Source organism: Diabrotica virgifera, chromosome 7 (assembly GCF_917563875.1).
Source record: "Diabrotica virgifera virgifera chromosome 7, PGI_DIABVI_V3a".
NCBI classification, from domain to species: Eukaryota; Metazoa; Arthropoda; class Insecta; order Coleoptera; family Chrysomelidae; genus Diabrotica; species Diabrotica virgifera.
In genome coordinates, this window is record NC_065449.1 from 217,913,288 (window position 1) to 217,937,260 (window position 23,973).

Here is a 23,973-nt window from a genome sequence, read left to right on the forward strand (position 1 = left end):
TACATAGATTCAACCATATTCGCCGTATATGACTTGCAAGCTGTGCTGCCAATACCAAGAGGCCAAGTTTCATTATTTTTTTATGAAAGTAGAATTAACTGTTTTAATTTTACAATAAGGGACAAAGAGTCCGTGAAATTTCCCAAAAACTGACGTAAACCGCAGAAAAAAATTAGTAAATCAGATTGTAGTAACACAAAATATTTCATAAATAATGTCATAACTAAAATTAATATTTCATTTTGAACATTTTGCTAAGAACAATACCGCTTTAATTCAAAATTCTTAAATAACTTCACTGACAGTATTTTTATTTAACTAAGAGTACAAAGAAACTTCCTTTAATATTAATTAGAAACACATTATGCATTAATTTCTTGTTTACCGGCAATAGGAAATGAGTAATGAGTTTTTCGTTGATTCTGAAAAATCATCTTTTTTGAGTTACGACACTATTGTATTATTAGTGCGATATATATAGATGTACAATAACAAAACCGTGATATTATAAAAAGTACTTTTTTATTTTAGTGTAATTTTTGGAATCTTAAGCATCTTATCGTTAAATCGTTTATCGTTAAATTATTTTATATTCTGTTCTATAAATAATAAAAAGGTTTTATTATAAAAAAGTTCTTTTTTATAAAAGTGTAATTATTTACTACAAAAGCAAGATTACGTAGGTCAAAATTTTTGACGTATGAGCACTGTCAAAACATTAGATTGTGACTTTTCATCATGGCCACGTTTATGTCACGGAATGGGACGTTTCGATGCCGCCGGTTCATCGCCAGTTCATTTCATCGCCGTCATATCTCGCATTTTCTAGAATTCCTAATTAATACTAAAAATAACTAATAATTATAACTGTCGAAAATTCGGAAATATATCAGATAGCGATTAATTGACTGGCGATGAATCGGCCGGCATCGGCATCGAACTGGCGGCATCGAAACGGCGGCGATGAAACGTCCTAGACCCTTTGTCATTACTTGTCAGAGATATTTTTTCTTGTTTTTGTTTACTATAAAAATAATATCTATAATTATTTATTCTAATTAATGATGTCAATTGGTTTTCATCACATACTTGCCGAAATATATTAATTAGCAACAATATTATCATAGTGTAGGTATAATCATTAAAATAGACTATTTCACAGCCACAGCTCACAGCATAATTGACCGCAACCAGCAACACTGAACTGTCATTTGCGTTTGAATGTATGAGTAGTGTACGAATGTCTAAAATATTTAACTAAAATTATTATTTTTTGGAATATTGAACTTAAATAATTGTTTTAGAAAATTTATATTATTGATATGATAATAATAAATGTTTTTGGTTATTTAATTAATTTAATTCTAAAATTCTTAATGTAATCGCGATTACGTTTTTTTTTATTAAAATACCATTTGGACACTTATACAAGATCGGGCAGTTCCGTGTTGGTGTCGTATTTTAGCTGTACTACACAAATTTCAATTCTAGAGTTGATGTTATGGAATATCATTATTTTCGTTAACATTAACAAATATTTTGGCATATATGATTAATATATTTCGGCAATTGATGAAATCCGATTGACATCATTAATAATTAGAATAAAGAATTATAGATATTATTTTTATAGTAAACAAAAACAAAGAAAAATATCTGACAAGTAATGACATTAACGTGGGCCTGATGAAAAGTCACATTCTAATGTTTTGACAGTGCTTTTATGTCAGAAATTTTGACCTACGTAATCTTGCTTTTGTAGTAAAAATACTATACTATGGTCTGTTTTTAAACCAAGAGGAGTCATTCACATTTACCGCGCCATAATGCTTGTTTGTAATTGGTCCAACATCAGGCAAGTTTACTCCACTGTTATAAAATTTTGACACTAATGACACATGAAATTTTGACAAAACTGGCATTTCATAGGTTAATTAAGTTATATCAGCAATGTTTTGTGTTTTCTACATTATTCGTTTAATCTTTAGATTTTTAGTCTACTTTTATAAAAAAAAAAAACAGTTGTTTTTAGAACTCTTTAGCGACATATTATTATGGTGATTATTCTAGTGACTTTCTTGAGTGTAAATATATCTTTTTAGTTTACTCCTCCTGGTTTAAAAACAAACCATAGTAAAAAATAAAAGCTTAGTTACATTCCTCTATTATTTGGGTCATAAGGTGGTAGCATCTATCATCCATATCCCCATATTTTCTTCACTATATTTTAATAATCATTTCCTAACAATTATGGAATAAATTAGGGAAATCCTTAATATATTAAATGAAGCTGTTGGAAATTTGTAACAAAATAAGAATTTTATAAAAGGATTTTAGATAAATACTATAATATGCAAGAAAACATTTGAATTCAAACTAAACTAAGTTATCGTAGACCATTATCTTTTAGGAACATTCATTAAACATACCATAACATTGTGACAAAATGTGTTAATATATGTTGAATACATAATAAATGTAGATATGTCATTAAATTACATTTAAGAAACAATTTGGTAATCTGTATACTTATATTGACTTTCAAATGTGTACATTTTATTTCTATTTCTAAGTAGCTATTATTTATAACTTCTAGTCAAATCCTACTGGATGTAAAGGTGTGAATCCACAATGAGAATAGCTCTCATGAGATTTTTGTTTCATGAAATAAAAAAACCAAGAAAGATTTTCATAGTTGAAATAGACTTGAGATAATATGTGATATACTATACTAGAAGCCACAGTTAGAATGCAGTGCGGGTAGCATAGGGCAATGTATTTCTTACCAGAGAATGGCTGACTACGTTGCCGGTTTTCCCGAGCGGTGCATTAGGACCGGATTAAGGATCCCCCAAACCGACGCGAAAGTTTTGCGACGCGAATTTTCCGTAGCGGAACATTCGCGGGCGGAGCGGTAGCGGACAAGGGTTCCCCATACTGACGCGAAAGCCGACGCGACTATTCGCCATACAAATGTGAACAAATTATATTTTTAAATCGGCCAACAGGTTTAGGAAATACAAGACATCAAAAATGACCAAATTTTTAAGTGGGCGTAATCTCTATATTACTCTCTATATTACTCATTCTCTCAAATAAATAATAATATTAAAATATATAATGAAAACTTATCATTTTCTCCTAATTCTGACCCTATACTATTCCAGACTTTATCCTTTTTTCTTATATTTTTATAATCTTCGTCCGTTAAATCATATATTATAGGATATTGTTTAACAATTTCGATTAGTTTTTCTGTAACAACCATTTTAAAACACGCGAAACTATAACGGTAGCGGAAAAACCGTGCATGCAGCGTATCATGAAAGGAACGCTGTTCTGCCGCCACCGTTGCGGATTCCGCGCAAAGTGGTCTGAACACCTTCATAATCCGCTGTGAATATCGGTTCGCCGCGATTCCGCGTAGGTTGCGGTTGCGAAAGTTTCGCGTTGGTTTGGGGGATCCTTTAACCCGCGAGCAGTCGCGCCTTAGAAAAAATCTAACATTTTATCCTTTTTCGTGATAACTTGATGAAAAATTTTGCAACATAACTTTCCACTCGTAAGTGCCTCGAGGAAGGGTGTAGTAATGCGTAGGTTTATTTTTTTCTTCTTCTTTTTTTTGGAAAAACTATCTTTAAAATAAATGTTAGAAATAATATTTCTAACATTACAAGTAAATAAAAATACTATTAGGGGAGTGCATATAGATTTTCACTTCGGAAAAAATCAAACAAGATAGAACTTTTTGTAATTTCATTAAGAAATGTTTAATAAACATCAAAAAGTTCTACTCGAGAAGTGGGTGCTTCCTTTTTTATTAAACAAATGAACTACGAAATTAGATGTTTTTTTTTAAATAACTCCGAAAATATAAATTTTAGAAAAAAAACCGACTTGACCATTCAGAAAATTTTACAAAAAAAACCTTATATAAAGAATTTTCTAAAATTAAATCTGTCTCTTCTATAATTTTTTATTTATGACGCTGAAGTCACCCTTCTCACAAACATTGGCGCACTGTAAACTAACGTACGACGAAGTGCACGGTTGAGTTATTTTAATGTAATTCTTTAACTAATGGATCAAATGAAATTTTACAAATTGAACATGAAAGAAGAATAATTAAGCTATCTTATAGTTATAATAGAAACAAATAAAATGTATGAGCATAAGTACGGTGTGGGCGAAAATTGAGCCTTACATGAATTTTGTTTAAAAATGTGTAACTAATACAATTTTTCTTATAAAACTCTCAATTTTGCACAACTTACCTTTCAAGCATCTTACTAAATGATGTTTCATTCACAAAAAATCTCAAAACTTTAATTCAAATGATATGATGTCTCAAAAAATGTAATTTTTGAAATCTTCGTAGTTTTACAGAATTACTACCACTTTAAGACGGTATTACTCAAATTTGAACAAATCTATTACATTTTTATAAGTGTTTTTTTTTAAGCTTAGGATGTAATCTTTAAAATGCACTAAGTTATTTTACTTTAGAAATGAAATAAACTATTTCTTTTTTAGAAAATTAAGAAAGATAACAAAAATGTAATACAAAAACCGAAAATTACCAGCTAAAAAAATGTTTATACAAAGTGATCAAAACTTTTTTCTGTAAAACTTACCTAAAATACATTTAATAATAAGCTTCAACAATAATAAATGCTCAGCAAAAAAAAATTTTCTTAGCTCTTATACAGTATGTCTGCGTAATTTGGAACCTATTGATAACTTTTTTATTATAAGTTTTACGAAAAAAAGGTATTCTTTATAAATTACTCTGCATCGTATATAATCTAAGATGCAATCATCAAATATCAAATTTAATTAATGTTATACGAGGTACGTCAAAAAATATGAATTTCACTCAAGAGTAAAGTACCTTTACATTTCACAATATCGAAAATTGTTATTAAGAAAAGTTGTTTGGAATTAAAAAATTTGTTTTAGTGTTCAATTACATCCTTCTAATTCAAATATTGTGAATAATAAAGGCACTTAACTCTTAAGAAAAATTCATATTTTTTACATACCTCGTATAAAATTGTTATCATAATTGTAATAAAATGATGATGGGTATCCGTAATTTGAGAAAAAATTGAAAATTTTCATTTCGATTAGAATGATGTAATTGTATATTTAAACATAGTTTCTAATTTCAAACAACTTTTCATAATAGCATTTTTTGATATTCTGGAATATAAAGGTACTTTACTCTTTAACGAAATTCATATTTTTGACATAACTCGTATAAAATTGATAAAATTTGATATCTGATGGTTGAGTTTTAGATTTTTGACTATCCAGAGCATTTTATGAAGAATAACTTTTTTTCGTAAAATTGATAATAAAAAAGTTTTTCATGTGGTTCCTAGCTACGCAGACACACTGTGTAAGAGCTTCTGTATAAGAATTTTCAAATTGCAATGCCATATTTGGATTCAGCATAATCAAAAACAAAATAGAAACATATTTGATCAAAGTAAAATGATGAATTTAACGATATTTTTAAAATTATTTATACAAAACAATTGTTATTGTTTAAACAATTAATAAACAATTAGCGGCCAAATCTGCGAGTAGAACTTTTTACTTTAACATGTATATAAAATAACAAAAAAAGTTTTAGAAAAATATAAGCTTGTTTGAATTTTTCCGAAACAATGCATATTTTCGTTCTAATTGCACTCCCCTATATAACAAAGATTTGTTGTAAATTCACGTCTAAATTCGTATTGTTAGACAAAATTTAACGCGCGACCGATTACGTGACAGAAAAGAGCGCGACTGTTTCCGGGTTAAGAATCATAGCACTGTAATAATATACGCGCACACTACAATTGCCTACACAGTGGTTTACCACTGTGCCGACATGAGCGGCAACCATGCACGCCGTAAAACTAACACTGCATTTTAACTCTGGCTTTTACTTTAGAGATTATTTCATTCATATCTGACCAATAGAAAGCTACAGAAATAAAGATTACAGCGATAATTTTTGATAATTTCCTGTCGTCAAGCATTACGTCAGATGCCCTTCGTTACTATGCAAAACATTGAACATTCAGTGACATTAATGACAATTAATGTTTTACAACTTGTCTCAGAGAACACCAAGAAACAGGTTTAGCAAATATTCAGGTGAAGATATTAATAAAATATTAGTTAAAATGATTTAAAAAGGGGTCTAGGACGTTTCATCGCCGCCGTTTCGATGCCACCAGTTCATCGCCGGCCGGTTAATCGCCAGTCAGTTAATTGCTAACTGATATATTTCCGAATTTTCGACCAATTTTCGACAGTTACATTTATTATTTATTTTTAGTATTAATTAGGAATTCTAGGAAATGCGAGATATGACCATTCCCGTTGCCATACTTAATTTTTTAATAGACTTTTAAATTTTATAATATAAAATATAATTTAACACTACAAATTTAATACTATGTAGTATCAAATTTAGGGGAAGTAGAAATAGAACAGTAAATTAATATAGTAATATTTTTTATCTTTTTATTTGTCATAAGTTTTGAACTGAACTTAACGTCGTGTCATCTCCCATAATACAAAATCAACTGACTAACTGGCGATGAAACGGCTGGCGATGAAACGGCCGGCGATGAAACGGACGGCGATGAAATGGACTGGCGATGAACCGGCGGCATCGAAACGGCGGCGGCGATGAAACGTTCCATTCCGTTTAAAAAGACAGTTTTATTCATGAAATAATCTTACCGAATTACTCTCGAGCTCTTAAATTATCGATTTGTTTTGCCCTCGTGACACCGACATAATTTCACTCCCCTTCGGGTCGTGAAATTAAAACTGTCAAAGTGTCACTCGGGATACAAATCGATAATTTTTGAGCTCTCGTGTAATTACTACTGATAATTTCTAGAGAGAATGTGCCAAAAGACGATGAGACTTTAATATCATAAACAAATTTCAAGATGTAAACATGATATATTGCGAATTTCCTTGAAATATTTATTTCACATGCTGCATGTGAGTCAAAATGAGTGGGCCTAGTGGTCAAAGGGGCATTAAAAGAAAAGAATATAATCGATTTTTTATATATTGCGGGACTTTTTCAATAGTTCAAACCTTGGCGGTCACATTCAGATGTTCTTTCTCTATACTCTATCTATACCTTACTTAGTTACTTACTAGCCAACGCCCACTCTTGGCATGTTAACCATTTGGTGGCGCGCTGACCAGTATATAGACGAGCCGTTTCTCGTAGGCGATCTTCATCCTCCTCGGGTGGGTCAGTTATCAGGGCTGGGCACACTGGGAGGTGAGCAACATCCATCTGGGGCTGACTGCATAGCGGACAGTTGCCATTTTCGCGGACGCCGATACGATGTAGATGGGAGGCCAGGTAGTCATGCCCCGTAGTTGTTCTGAACACGGCTACACTAATGGGTCTCGGCAAGTTGCGAGGGATTGGTGACTCTATTAGGTGGGCTTAAGATTTTCCAGCACCGGCTTGTATTTGCTGCTCTTTTATCTTCACTTTGATTCCTCTTCTAATGGTGGATTTGGCTAATGTGTACGATTGGAAGCTAGGGGGCTGTGGAAGAGTAGTGCCTTCTTTTGCAAGTTCATCCGCCGCTTCATTCCCTTCAACAACGACATGACTAAGGAGGGATCCATTGTAAAGTAATCAGCCACCCTTTTTCCAGCAAGTTCGATAGCTGGACGCGGCAAGATATTGTTTTGGCACAGTCGGCATATCAATTTGTCGACAGGGCGAGGATTGCGGCTTGGCAGTCGATGAAGAAGGCAACTTTTTGGGGGTGTTGGAAATTCTCAAGATTTCTAGCAACAATTACGCCGTCGTAATTGGTGAGAGGGACACCCACAGCTATGGAGCCTTTGAAGAACGTTGAGACATATCCTGCTCCTCTTCTTCCAGAGTCCAGCATCGAGGAGCCATCGCAGTAGATGTGGAGCCACTCATGCGCTGGGTACTTGGTGTGTATCGTCTCTAGGGCGGCTTTCCTTAGGACAATGTCTGACGATAAGTGCTTCGGGTCGTTATGGTTTTCAAGACGTAATTCTGTATTTGGTAGACAGCGGGCCAGTGAAATTTGCGCTGGGAAGGGGGTGGCTTCCGACAGGTCAATGTGGTATTTTTCCATGATTTGATTTGCTACTGTAAGCAGAGTGGTTTGTGTTTTAAGACGTGGGGCTGCTTGTCTATATTCGTCGCATTTTTTCCCGTGGAAGTATTCGTCTTTGCCTTTCCCAGAAGGTTAACGCGTGTTGCACTCTGCGGCATTGTATTGGTTCAATACCGGTCTGGGCTTCCATTGATGTAATCGGTGTTGATTTTGTAGCACCGGTGATGACGCGAAGGGCAGTGTTCTGGGCGACTTCAAGCTTGGAGGTGTTTGTATTCGCAGTTATTGTAGCTTCACTCCCATATTCTAATATCGGCAGGACATAGGTTTTGTATGTTGCTACCAAGACATCTAGCGTGGCGCCCCACTTTGTTGCTGTGAGACGTTTGAGCAGTCGACATCTCTTTGTGGCTTTCTCTGCAGTGTCGTCGATTTGAAGTTTCCACGTCATTTTCTTATCTATGTACACCCCCAGGTATTTTGTTACATCCTGTCTTTCCAGATCGACTCCTTTGTATGTCAGCTTGACAGCTGTTTTCTATAGTCTTTCTCTATACCGTTGTCAACCTTTGTTTGATTTAAAAGGTGTCAAAGTATTAGGTTTTGTTGATTTATTTTCTTGTTTTGTAAGTGCGCTCCATTTTTAAGCCATCAACACAAGAGGTAAGTTCAGTTTACAGTTATTATTCTATTGTGTTCTTTATGAATATTAATTCAAGTCGCTTATTATTATGTTATTTAAGATTGATTATTCACAAGTTTTAGGCACTACTACTTTATGGTTCATTTGCAATATACTTTTATAAAATGTATCTTACAGTTCACATTGGACAGCATGGTCCTAATTGTGACATTGTCAATTCGTCTACTTAGTTTCATACAAAGAGTAGAATATTATTTTTTATAATTCGCTATTTTTAACCTTATATTATTTTCTTGGCTGTTTATTTTTGAAGTTTGTTTCCGTTTTGAAATTGTAATTTTTTGTTCAGATTTTTACTCCTGGTTCAAAATTATGTTCAAAAATAAATTTATGTTGTTCTGAAGCTATTTCCCATCAAAAATAGTTAATTGAAAAAATAAATTTAATTGGAGCACAATATAAGAGCTATAACAATATAACAGCTTAAAATATTTTACTAATTTCAAAAGTTCTTTTGATGATGTTTATGAGTTATCTTATCTCTTTTCTGCGCAGGGAATTGAAATTTGAACCAGCAAATTTTTGCCACAGTGGTCCACAAAATGAACCACTAATCTATTTTTATCAAGTCACACCTACACAAGAGGTTTGTATTTTGTATTACTAATTTCCTCTATCCCTATCAAGTGTTACCTTTAATTGGTAAAATTCTCAGGGTTTAGGTATTGGACAATAATTGCGAATGATTATCAGTTGTTTCTTGAAAAGTGAAGTCATTTTTCACATGCAAAAAATCTATAAAATCGGGTGCAGCAAAGAGTTTATAATTATACATGTATTTTGTTTTGTAAAGAGCGATGTTTCATTCAAGGGGCACCCTTAGTAATATAGAGGCACAATCCAAAAAAGTAGATTTTTGGGAAATCGCGTTTAAAGATTTTGGTTTCCAACAATACAGCTATTTTTTCAAATAACATGCTTATTATTTAAGTTGTAAATGTGAAATTTGGCAGATTTGTTATTTGATAATTACACTATAAATAGCAACGATAAAAATAATAATATAAATAAATTCCATTAATTATATGTAATGGAAAAAATACTTTTAAGTTAGTCCCATATAGTACAAAAGAAAATAACAGAAATAAAGAATTGTTTAAATTTGATCCCTTATATTATTAATGTCCTGTCACTATTTATGCAAAATAACGATCTATTATGAATTAGACCCATTTATATTAAATTTTGCATAATATGACGGCTCAACTAAAAACTGTTCTATATGATACAAAATGTTAAAACACAAACTCGCCGGGATTTTCGTCACAGAAAGACATGTTACTGATTGCTACCTTGTAGCAGTAAAAACGAGAGACGGGCGGGGAGAGTGAGAGAGAGGCACAAATATAACTACCGAGCCATTTATGTTCTTTTTCTCTCTCTGTCAGCGCTAACCGGTAGACAATTTCATTTTGTGCCGTTATCACTTAAAATCACAGTTAACACAAATTTTGAGTTAAGCCCTTATATTACTGAGGGTGCGATATTGTCCCTTGTTCCCCAAGAGGGAATCCACCACTTTTATCTCCACCTGGAGTTAGACCTCCACCTTTATCTGTTGAAGAGGAACTAAGGTATGACGGTGAAGGACATTTTCCCAATTATGGTGACAAAGGTAGATGCAGAAAGTGTCAGAAAGGGCAAACTACCGTACATTGTTCAAAGTGTACATTAGATCAGTGTTTCCCAAACTTATCTAAAGCGCGACCCCTTTTTGTTAAAAAAATTGTTCACGACCCCCTACTCATCACCCAAACCAAAATAGCGACAAAAATAGCGTGCCTAATTTAAAACTGATGGTTTCTCAAATTTTATTTTACTTTACTGTTTAAATTCAAACTAAATACATTTAAAAAATTCAACAATTATTTTAATAATTGCGATCTGTCCCACTAGTACACTAGTAGTACTTCTGCCAGACTAGCATTTACAATAAAAATAAATAATAAAAAGTCGACTGCACATTGTACACCGCGACATCTTTGTGTCTACATCGCAATACTTTTCCATGATATTCGCGAAGGCTCTACTCCTTACTTCGCTACTAGATGGCACTCTGGAACGTTCTCGTAGCCTCGTTTTGGCTTTATATAAGCGGCGATGTGCAATGAGACCTCAGTTCGAAACAGCACGTTGTGGCGAATGCAGCGGTATTAAGTAATGAGTAAATATTTTGCGACTTACGTATTCCCGTTTACGTATTTACGTCTACGATAAATTACAAATTATGGATAAGTTTTTAAAAAGAAGTGCAGAACCATCTACGTCTGAAAGTGGCAGTAATAAAAAGAAAAACAGACTTTACAGTGATGAATATCTTAAATATGGTTTTACTATTATTTCCAATAAACCACAATGTGTTATTTGTGGAGAAGTATTGTCAAACGAAAGCATGAAGCCATCAAAGTTACTTCGACATTTAAATAGCAAACATCCAGATAAAAAAGACAAACCCGTAGAATTCTTTGAAAGAAAGCTGAACGTCCTTCACAAACAGCAAGATACTTTTCAATTGGCAACCACTACTAACGAAAAAGCATTATTAGCAAGTTATAAAGTTGCTTATCGCGTTGCCAAAACTAGTAATCCGCACACAATTGCTGAAAATCTGATTTTGCCAGCAGCTGTTGAAATGGTACATATAATGATTGGTGAAAAAGAGTCTGCAAAGTTAAAAACAATACCTCTGTCAAATACATAATACTATCCAAAGAAGAATTAGTGATATGGCAGAAGATATTCAAGCGCAAGTTGTGGAAAATCTTAATAAATGCACGTACTTCTCTCTTCAAATGGACGAATCCACGGATATATCTAACTGTGCCCAATTTATTACGTTTGTAAGATATGATACAAATAATGGCATTCAAGAAGATATTTTATTTTGTTCCCCATTGGAGACCAATACCACTGGAAAATGTTTATTCGACAGTTTTGTGAAACGCACAAGTAAATATGTTATTGACTGGGGAAAATGTATTGCTATATGCACAGATGGCGCTAAAGCTATGACAGGACATCAATCTGGTCTTGTCGTCAGATTACAAGAAATAATGCCTAATGCCACATGGAGACATTGTTTTTTACATCGAGAAGCTCTGGCGTCAAAAGCTTTACCTCCTGAAATGGACTGTGTTATGAAATCCATCATTAAAGTTGTAAATTCCATTAAAGGAAAAGCTTTACAGACCCATATTTTTCGAAAAATCTGCGAAGATATGGGTGCTATATTTCAAAATCTTCTTTATCACACCGAAGTAAGGTGGCTTTCAAGGGGCAACGTCTTAAAAAGAGTATTTGACTTAAGAGCAGAGCTTTTAATGTATTTGAAAGATGAGAAGTCCCCATATGAAAATCAATTTTCCGATCCTATTTGGCTTTTGAAACTAGGTTTCCTTGCTGATATATTCGAACAATTAAATATTTTGAACAGTAATTTGCAAGGTCGCGACATTAATATAATTACAGCCACAGATAAAATTAAGGGGTTTATAAGAAAAATCAATTTATGGTCAACTTCACTTGGCAAAAAGCAGCTCGATTCATTCCAGTGCGTTCAGGAAATTATAGAAAATGTATGTTACAGTGCTACAAATTTTGAACAAGTTTATGCAGGCATGCAAGTTACTTTGCTTAATTTAAAACAACAGCTCTGTGATTATTTCCCCGAAGAAATTCAAAACAGTTACGACAGTTGCAGATGGATACTGAATCCGTTTTTAGCCGATTTCTTTCAACATGCTGAAATACCAATAAACATGAAAGAACAACTTATTGAAATATCAAGTGATGGAATGTTGAAGCTCCAATTTTTTTCCCAGAACCCGGACGAATTTTGGACCAAAAAGATGCAGGTATACCCTCAGTTGGCGAATGAAGCTGTAAAATGTTTGGTTCCATTTGTAACATCATATTTATGTGAGTTAAGTTTCTCGTCTATGACTGCCATTAAAACAAAAGTGAGAAATCGTCTCGTACTTGAAAACGATATAATTGTGTGTGTCTCAAATACACAGCCTAGATTTGAAAGACTAGTTTCAAAAAAACAGGCGCATGGGTCTCATTAACATTGTAATATTTGACTTTATTTTTTTCTTTTACTTTTAAGGACTTTTAATATTTAGTTTTATGTTTCATTTGATAATTAATTGTTAATTTTTATTTACGGCTTTATTAAAATAAAAATACATAATTTAACAAAGTAGTGTTTTTGTCTTATTTTGGAAATTTCCGGCGACCCCCCTAGTACCTCATTGCGACCCCCCAGGGGGTCGCGATCCACACTTTGGGAAACACTGCATTAGATTATGTTTCGTACCAAAATAAAATTGTTTTTATGAATATCATAACAAATAATAAAATCATACACTTGTATCTACTATTGTGTTATTATATTGTATTATTATTTTTTAATTAAATAAATATATTAGAGTAAAATGTTATTTGTATTTCATTTTTCTACCATATAATAGTGGTTTCGCTTGCACAATGTATCTCTTAGGATACCGCTTCCAAGACCTATCTGCCCAATGTATCTTATGGTTAAATATGGTAAACCAATTTCTTTTTGCATCTTTCAAGTTACAGAATATTTGAGGCGCTCAGAGCAACAGTGGCCTAACCACAAAAATGAAGTTTTGAGATAATTGCAATTTTTGCATTCACATTTCCATTATGCTAATGGGATGGCGCTATAAATCATATAGCGCCATTTAGCCAAATATAGAGGTAGGTTGTGTAGACCCTGGTTAATCCGTAGATTTAATGTTGCTGCTTTTATTGACATTTGATATTAATCTAAAAATGCTCAATTTGTGGCTTAGGCCACTAGTACAGTGGAACCTCGATTATCTGTCTCTCTATTAACTGTCACCTCTGTTAACCGTCAGGGTCCATACATAAGTATGGACTACATATATTTACTACATAAGTAAAAATTTAGTCATCAATTCATTTTGTTTGAGCATTGCGATAAGACAAACGAAATTCGTTGGTGCAGTTATGCCACCACCGCATTTTCTTATGTGTTTAATAATTTTTTGTTCTTATTCAGGGCTCTGGATTAAATTTCAATTTTAATAGGTAATGATAAATGATACCCTGCTTTTAGAGTTCTATTTTTAGAATCGCAAGCCGGAAAAAAAACGCACAGCACAATAATACAGTCAATATCTGTGTGTCACCATAATTCAGTTTGATTCAAATTCGAACATTGAGTCACTTAGTTGTTTGATCAATTAAGTTTTGAAAAATGGAGCCTTCCACATAATATGGAGCATTAAAAAGAACACGTGTTGTTTTGTCAATTGAAAAAAAAAATAAAAATTATCGCAGAACTAAAGAAAGGTGTTTCTGCTGTCACATTGAGCAAAAAGTATGATGTTCCGAGAACAACAATCAATGATTTAAATAAAAATGCTGAAGGAATTGAAAAGTATGTTTCACAAATGGAATCGTTGGATGACCGGGTGAAACATCGTAAGACCATGAAACAAGCCATAAATGAATCACTCGACACGGCTCTGTATTTGTGGTGCGTTCAAAAAAGAAGCGAAGGTGTTCCTTTGTCTGGACCAATTGTTGCCGAAAAGGCGTTGTTTTTCAACATGAAATTGAACGGCGATCCTTCATTCAAAGGAAGGCAGCGGTTGGTTGGAAAAGTTCAAAAATCGCCACGGTATAAGGGAACTGAAAATCGAAGGTGAAAAATTGAGCGCCGCAAGTATTGAAGTAGTCGTTGACGAATATAAAAGAAAGTTGCAAGCTATGATCGATGAATATGATTTGACACGCGATCAAGTGTTCAACGCGGATGAAACTGGTTTAAACTACAAAGCATTGCCAACGAAAACACTAGCTGCACTGTCTGAAAAATATGCACCCGGATTTAAAACACAAAAGCAACGAATCACAGCAATGGTGTGCTCAAATGCAAGTGGTGACCATCGCCTTCCTTTATTATTGATTGGTACAGCAAAAAAACACGTTGTTTCAAGGGCATACATTTTAATATGAACGCGCTTTCATGTCCCAGGAAATATTCGCTGACTGGTTCAAAAAGTATGTACTGCAAACCAAAATTTGTTTATCTATTTTTCTAACGTCTTGTTTTTTAGGTTTTTATACAGGATGTTCGACAATACTTGCAAGCAAAATATTTGCCACCAAAGGCGATTCTCATTTTGAACAATGCATCTGCCTATCCTGAAGCCAGTATGCTGCGAAGTGACGATGGAAATACCATGTGCTCTTTTCTGCCTGTGAATACAACATCATTGATACAGCCAATGGATCAATCGGTCATTGAAACATTTAAAAGAAGATACAGAAAAAAATTTATTCAAAACCTAGTCATGGAGGAGGAATATTCTTTGCCAGAATACTGGAAAGCATACAATTTAAAACACGCACTCGACAATGTTGTGGATGCTTGGGCTGATGTTTTGGAAGTAACGCTGAAAAGAGCATGGAATAAATTATGGGCTGAATAAACTCAAGATTAAAATGCCCCCGTCACAGCCGAGCATGATGCAGTAACAAATGAAGTTATGGCTGAATCAACTGTTTTGTTTTCGTTGCCTAAAGATGACATAAACGAATGGTTAATTTGTGATGAGGACGCAAAGGGCTATCGATTGATGACAGATGATGAAATCGTTGAAATGGCAACAGAGGCAGACGAAACTGATCCAGAAGCTGACACAGACTTTGATGGTGGCAATGTTGATGGTGCTATTGCAACTCACAAAGATTTGTGTAAAGAAGCTAGAGAAGCTGTATCGCACATACAACAATTCATTGAGTGGTATTCTCGGCAAGAAGAAGCAAATAAGGTAGATTTTTTATGTAATCACATTGTGCTTTAATAGTTTAGTTAAATTTAAGTTGATTTGTAAAAATTTAAGTTGATTTGTAAAAATGGCAAGACCGTTAATAAATATTACATTATATTACATTGATGATTTTACGTCGATTAAGAAATTCAGACGTTGCAAAATGTGAAGTAACAATAAAACAAAGATTTCAGAATATTTTAAATCAAATTGATTCGACTGTACTATAAATCCCTCTTTTATTTTCAATAAAACATGTCCATTAAAATGTTACATTTTTTAGGCCGTACCTTGCATTTCTTAGAGGAGTCAATTTTATTTCTTTAATGTGTAGGGGGGATCGGTAGAAGCTTGAGTTCAAGTTTTTGGGGTCGCCATCCTTGTCCCCCGGTCGCCATCTTGGGAATGGGTTGCAAAGGGGTTTCGCGTTATATCTCGTAAACTACCAACCCTACGGAAAATCCAATAAAACATAAAATGTAGCAAATTAAATTTTCCACAATTTTGTTTCTATTACTTTTTATCGTCAAGTGACCAACAAAAAAGATATAACCAAAAATATGTAAATTTTTTTTAACAAGTTTCCTTTTGGATGTTATAACTTTTTTTTTTCTTACTTAGTCCTAGTTTTTTTTCTTATTTTTGTTTATAACTTTTTTGTTGGTCACCTTACGATAAAAAGTAATAGATATAAAATTGTAGAAAATTTAATTTTCTTCATTTTATGTGAAATTAAATTTTCTGTAGGGTAGCTAGTTTATGAGGTACAGCACGAAAGCCCTTTGCACCTCTTTTTCCAAGATGGCGGCCGGGGGACAAGGGCCTCAACCCCAAAAACTTGAACTTAAGCTTCTACTGAACCCCCCTACACATTAAAAAAATAAAATTGACTCCTCTAAGAAATGCACACTAAATGTAACATTTCAATGGACTAACATACAAATAAAATTTGAGTTATACTATGAATTTTTTTTAATGTTCTGTTAACTGTCTTTTCGATTATCCGCCATACCCTTGGCCCATGCCCTGACGGATAATAGAGGTTCCACTGTAGATACAAACTTAAAAAAATAATATTCAATTTGATAATTAATTCAAAACAAAAGATAATAACTAATCATAAATAATAAATTTTCTACCTGATATCACATTATACTGTTTCTATCAGTTTGCTATATATGATATGTTAAAGATCTGAATGCATGGATTTGTATTGAGGTAGTGCAATATTCTGTCCATTGGAACATTTTTACCATAATTTGTATTGTGAAAGGTAGTGTAGAATATATCGTTGGCTTACTGCCAAAACCGACCAACTCCATTTTAAGTTTTGGGAAGTCTACCTTTTAAACTTTAAGTTGAAATTGAAAATCGACTGAATTTAACACATTCGTGGTCATGACTGCATATGAAGTCATTTACTCCATAACAATACGTGTATAAAATGACAGTGTGTCCGCGAATGTGTTAAATAAATTATTTAATAACTGAAAAATATTTTTGCCATATTTTCAATTATGAAATCATTATTTAAATTCAGACGATTTTCCATTTCAAATTAAAGTTTAAAAGGTAGATTTAGTCCTGTCGCCAGGGGGGGTACAACGGCCTCGTTAATTCAGATGGACTTACCTAAGTTTTTTTTATGTATTTTGACCCGTAGAACACGAATTTTTTGGGTAACAGTTGATCCGGATGTCGATAAGATTGTTATAGACCAAGAACTTGAGGAATCAAATAACAGCGATTTTTGGCAAAACAAAACAATATTTTGTATTTTTTGGGTCATTTTAAGCAAAAAATATTTCTACAAGTTTTTTAGTAGGATGCACAGTTTTCGAGATAAACGCGGTTGAACTTTCAAAAAATCGAAAAACTGCAATTTTTAAACCCGAATAACTTTTGATTAAAAAGTAAAACAGCAATTCTGCTTAGCGCCTTTGAAAGTTCAAGTCAAATTATGTCGGTTTTGATTATTTGCATTGCTAAAAATTTATTGTGTTATTGTTAAACAAAGCTACAAACAACTAGTGCGTGAGTGATGTTTCTATGATTTCTCATTTAAAATCGAACGAGTAGGTAGAATAGGTACTAGTGCAATCAAGACTATTTCTACGTTACATGCGTTAAAACGCATGTAAAAGCACGGGAAACCCTACGTGTTTATAGCTTTGTTAAACAATAAAAAAATAAATTTTTACCAATGCAAATAATCAAAACCGATATAATTTGACTTGAACTTTCAAATGCGGTAAGCAGACTTGCTATTTTATTTTTTAATCAAAAGTTATTCGGGTTCAAAAATTGCAATTTTTCGATTTTTTTAAAGTTCAACCGCGTTTATCTCGAAAACTGTGCATCCTACGAAAAAACTTGTAGAAATATTTTTTACTTAAAATGGCCCAAAAAATACAAAATATTGTTTTGTTTTGCCAAAAATCGCTGTTATTTGATTCCTCAAGTTCTTGGTCTATAACAATCTTATCGACATCCGGATCAACTGTTACCCAAAAAATTCGTGTTCTACGGGTCAAAATACATAAAAAAAAATTGAGTAAGTCCATCTGAATTAACGAGGCCGTTGTACCCCCCCTGGCGACAGGACTAATTTCTCAAAACTTTTAAAAATGGAGTTGGTTGGTTTTGGCAGTAAGCCATCGATATTTTTGTACTTATCTGTAAGTGGCCTGGAAGATAAACACAGATTAACCTCATGTAAAAGTTCAGGACAACTAAATTGACCTCGAATTAATTTGAATATAAAACATGCATCATACTCATACATTAATCTTCGAGATTCTAAAGTAGACAACTTCAACTAACAATTTTATTTCCTGATAAACAAGTGCCTGCCTAGGTATATTAAATCTATATGAGCATAAAATAAGAAATCGATGCTGAATGTCCTCAATCAACTTTTTATGTATTGCTGTTTCAAAATCTCGTGAACCTAATTCATTCATTTGGTGACGTCAATATACGAACGAAACGATTGAATCCGACATTACTGAAAATATCAGGGTGTAGATGGGACACTGTCGCGCAATTCGCAGCAAATAAAATAGTCGTATGTTTTTAGGCTACATTTTATTTCAGTTATACATACGCATTTTCAAGGTTCACGAAGTTTTGCACCAACTCTACCTACTTCATAATTAGGAAACCACACAACTGAAGAATACTCTAAGAGAGATCTTACCAATGTACAATAATATAACACTTTAACTGCTGGGCATTATAGCCCTTTTGAACTATGAGTGATAAATCCCAACATTTTTGCTGCTTCCACTGATATTGTATTAATATTAATATGATCAATGAATGGGAGATCACTATCAAAAATTATACCCAAGTCTGTGGAAACAGTGCTGTCTGCTGTCAGACATTGTCTCATGTGAGAGTACGCTCTCAAGTCGCATAAAGTCCAGTATTTCTGAGAAATATCTCATATTCTGTGGAAAATAGCTGAAATAAATTTCTCATGGTGGACACTCACTTTAATGGACACAATTAATGCTACTCTTCAATTTACATTTATACAATTTTTGTAAATTATTGATGATTTCCTGTTTTGATTTTACTGTAGTATTAAGTTATTGAAATTTAAGGTGCCACAAATAATTTTTGAAAAAATCTTATACTAGTTTGCCTTTTATATTAGTTCAATAGATACATACCAGACACAAGTTCCTTGTCCTCAAATATCTGTATATTTGTGTAGGCTCTGAAAGTAAAAACATGCATATTCATTTAAATGACTCCCCTTTCTTTAACAGTTAAAAACTTACTTTCGAAAGCCTGTAAAAATAACTCATGATCTGCCTGTATGTGATCAATTCGGGGGGTTTTTAGGGGGTCTGGTTCTCGTTCCCTTTTTCTGGGAGGCATTTTAATTAATTTCACAGAGCTTATTCAGCTTATTATTACCGCGAAAGTCAACCGTTAATCAAACATCAAACGCCTTGCCTGAGCGGCTGGCTTCTGTTTTGTCATATGTCAAAGTCAAATTATATTTGTTTGACAGTGTTCATCTTCTTTTTTCTGTTTAGTTGACTTTTTCCTAACGTATTATAACCAAAAATAATAAATTACTTTATATAAAAGGCAGTGGCGGATCTACAGGGAGGGAAAATGGGGAAATTTCCCCATTTAAAATGAATTATATTTATTATAATTAAATAATTTATATAATTAAATAATTTAAAATGAATTTATAAATATATACCTATTTATAATGTTCTTGAACTCCTAAGTGGAGCATAGAGCTTCAGTGAAAACGCGCCATCGGGTTCTATTTTACGCTAGGGCCTTCACCTCATTCCAAGACTTTCCTTGACTTCTTATCTCGTCCATGATGGATCTTCTCCAAGTTTGTGCTGGGCGACCTCTTTTTCTTTTTCCTTGGGGATTGAACTCTAGGGCAGTTTTTGCAATACTGGAACTATCTTTCCGGAGTGTGTGACCTATCTACCCCCACTTTCTGGATTTTATTTCATTTTCTACCCTATTTTGTTGGATCAGGTGTAGCAGATCTTCGTTTCTGATGGTGTTTGGCCAGATAAGGCCAGAAATATATACCTAGATAAGGTAAAAAAATCACCAATGTAGGCAAAGCTTTTAAAAAAGGTTTAATGGGTTACAAAATCATCAACGCTCGGTTTCATAATAGTTAAAGTGGACTTTAAATTTTAAGTTGGTACCTTTATCAATGGAACTGTAATACACATTAAAGTGATTGATTATGAAACCGGGCGTAAATCTGGTGAATTTTCACCAGACCTGTCAAAGAAGAATGAACCACTTCAAATAATTCTGAACTGGAGCTGGTCCAAGTCAATCTTTCCTCTCTCAGTCTCTCCTGAAGATTTTCGTGATTATCCTAAAGCAAGAGAACGAAGAATTATTGATCGAAAGAGGAAGAAAGGCAATAGCTACGAGCACTCCAGAAATGAGTGCTATTTCAGAGAAGAAGAAGCAGATTTCCACTTTCCATGAAGAAGGCATCCAAAAGTTGGTTGTTTGGACCTAAAAACAAAAAATCTGCATAAACAAGGGAGGTTGACTCATCAGAGAATAGAGGATGACGATGAAGACTTTCAATATGTAAATACGGACGGCGATAATGGACATGGACAAGGATGTGTTTGCTGTTGAAGTGTTGAGCCTGATTATTTTGCAGAATTATTCCGTTGGAATAAGATGCTTTAGATGGTTATGTCTTAGTTGAATTCAAATGTAGGGGCTAATCCAAATTCTACGTTGGTCAAATCACCAATATGAAAGATGGTGAGGGTGACAACGAGGACAAATTCCTTCGATACCGAAAATATAACAACTTCTTCCTTGGAACCTCCTGTAATAGATGACATTGGCTCATTAGCCATAATGGTTCAGACATAAAGATGCTGTTGGGAAATCTGTCTGTGGCTCAGGGTACTTAGACACAAAATGTTTAAACAAATTGAAAAGTCTCAGATGCAGAATTCACCATTATAATAAAATTAAAATGGTAAATAGTTATTTAAATCTGAAACTTTTCTTGTTGAAAGTTTTTTTTTGGCCTTAGGTTCAAGACCTATTTAGCCAGGCAATTTATTAATAAGTAAAAAATTACATTTTATAATAATATATACATATAAATACAGTAAAATAATAAAAATAATATATAGTTTATGCCGGTTAATTTCCATTACGCACATTCACTCGATTTCCTAACCTTCCCATTGGAAACACTATTGAAGATTGTACAACAAGGAATAACATGGACACACGCTTCACGCTAAGGTGCCCGTCATAGCGACTTTTTTTTTTAAACAGACAATACAGGCAACGGTTAAAGGTAAATAACATAAAAGGAAAGACAGTAGGAAAATACAACTACAGCCCTAACATTTCGCATTCACGCAACACTGTTTGAAGAGGAGGTTTAAATTTGAGGAGGTTTAAATTTTCCGTTTGGTCCGTTTGAAAAATTCCCATAAAGTTGTTCTAATGGTTGGGTTACGACTGCTTAAATATAGGAGAGAAGCGACGTTCAATGGTAATATAATTTTTGTTGGGAGATGGCTTCAAATAAAAATATTATTGCTTCTTGATTATACCGACACTGGAACATCCAGGGTTAAGGTCATCAAAACTGCCGTCACATTCACATGTATCTGTTTCTGATAGTTTTATTTTATACAGGTATGAGTTTACTGTAGCATGTCCAAGAAGGCATCTAACGTACATGGTGTAAATTTTTCGAGAGATGGGACTTCTCTCGCTTAGGAGAGAAGACGGAAGAGTTGGATATATATTGCAATATGTATTTTTGCTACTGTTAGTAAAGGATTGCCACTCAATTTCCCAACTAAGTCTAACGTGTTTCTTCCTAGCTGCAACTATATCCCATTTGGGTAACTCATTGTATTCTAGGCCCACTAAAATGGCGTCTTTAGCAAAATGGTCCACTTTCTGATTGCCTGAAATATTAGAGTGACCTTTTACCCACACAAAGCAAACATTTCTTCTTAGCAAACTTAGAAGCCTTATCTTGTTAAGTGCATCTACAATTAATCTGTTGCTATATATGTGTTTAGAGAAGTGTCTTAATGCGAGGAGGACGGATTGTGAGTCGGACAGAATTATATACCTTTCGAAATTTAATGTGGTATTAACTATCCAATCCAATGCCTTGACAATGGCTACCAGTTCAGCTGTGAATATTGAGCAATCTGATTTTAATTTATACTGAAAATAATCCTGAGTATTTTCTATATAAAAGGCACAGCCCACACCAGCAGACGATTTTGAGCCATCGGTATAAATTTTACAAGAGTGGTTAGACTGAATCTTATCCTGTACTACTAAATTTTCGTGAACAACTGAACTATGTGAAGGAATTATTACAATAGGTTTATATAAATATATAAACTAAATACTATATATAAAATATATATAAAAAATGGAATCTCTTCTCCATTAAATGAATAATGTGATAGGTTGGGAAAGCAATAGATAGGGTCGGAGAGTTTTTATTTGCCCACCATTTGTTTGTTAGATTTTCAACAGAGAGGCAAGATATTTCCTGTAACAGGCTGTTTTGTTTATTAAACTCGCATTTAAGGATAAATTTTTCTGCTAACAATAGGCGTCTTAAATGTAATGGAGGCTCGTTACATTCTGCCAGAAGAGCTGGTGTAGGAGTAGATTTGAGGGCTCCTAGGACTAACCTTAAGGCTTTGAATTGAATTCGATCCAGTTTAATCAAGCGAGATTTTGTCGCAGATCCATACAGAAAACTTCCATAATCCAAAATTGATCTGGTATATGCTCTGTAAAATAATAAGTTTATTTTCGGGTCTGCTCCCCAATCATATCGATTAACTGCCTTAAGATTATTGAGGCTTTTTCACATTTGTTAATGCAGTTAATAATATGCTCATTCCAGGTTAATTTAGAATCCAAGGTAACACCTAGGTATGTAAAACTATTATATACAGGGATCTCCAGCTGTGATAGTTCTAAATTACTAATTTTTGGTAACCTGTGTCTCGAAAAAAATACCACACCTGACTTCTTAGGTGAAATATCAAGTCCATGGTCATCAAAATACTTTTTACAGTAAAACATATTTACTTTAAGGTCATTAACACATTGCTGAAAAGTATTTTTCTCAACATAGAAACAGAAGTCATCAGCATATTGTAAGATGTTACACTCCAATCCCATAGTATGTAAACTTAAAGAATACAAGTTAAAGAGCAAAGGACTAAGAACTGAGCCCTGGGGTAAACCTTTGTTAACTATCCTTGGGCCGGTTAATGAATTATTTAGCCGCATATGGACTTGTCTATTTGTAAATAGATTGACTAGGACATAAGCGCATTTACTCGGCACTCCTAGTTTAACAAGTTGCTCAAACAGCAGATCGAGAATAACATTATCATATGCACCAGAAATATCCACAAATAAAGCAGCAATATATTGGTTTTTAGAGTAAGTTAACTGGATATCGGTTGCTAAGTGTGAAATGCAATCCATAGTGCCTTTTCCTCTACGAAACCCAAGCTGGCCGTCTGGGTAGAGTTTGTTACTTTCCATCCACCATTCCAATCTGTTTTTCATGACTCGTTCAAATGTTTTCAATATAAATGACATTAGAGATATGTGTCTTAGGACATTAGAATCATTAGCTTTTGGAATAGGTATTACAAGACACTGCTTCAATGAATCACAGTTATCCCCTTTAATTAAAATATTGTTAAAAACATCAAGGAGAAACTGAAGGGCTATTGTAGGCAAGTAAGATATTGTAAGA

General features: G+C 33.6%; 1 protein-coding gene across 1 annotated transcript in view; it reads right to left on the reverse strand.

Moving 5' to 3' along the window:
- The window catches only part of LOC114329858 (polycomb protein Suz12), a 33,564-nt gene extending 13,922 nt beyond the window's left edge, over window positions 1-19,642 (reverse strand). Inside the window, exons 1-2 of the mRNA XM_028279117.2 lie at window positions 19,460-19,642; window positions 19,349-19,395 (exon numbers count right to left, since the gene is read on the reverse strand). Of these exons, the coding sequence (XP_028134918.2) occupies window positions 19,349-19,395; window positions 19,460-19,559 (147 nt within the window). The 5' untranslated portion in view covers window positions 19,560-19,642. The remainder of the gene's footprint in view (window positions 1-19,348; window positions 19,396-19,459) is intronic.
- Between the last annotated feature and the right edge of the window lie 4,331 nt (window positions 19,643-23,973).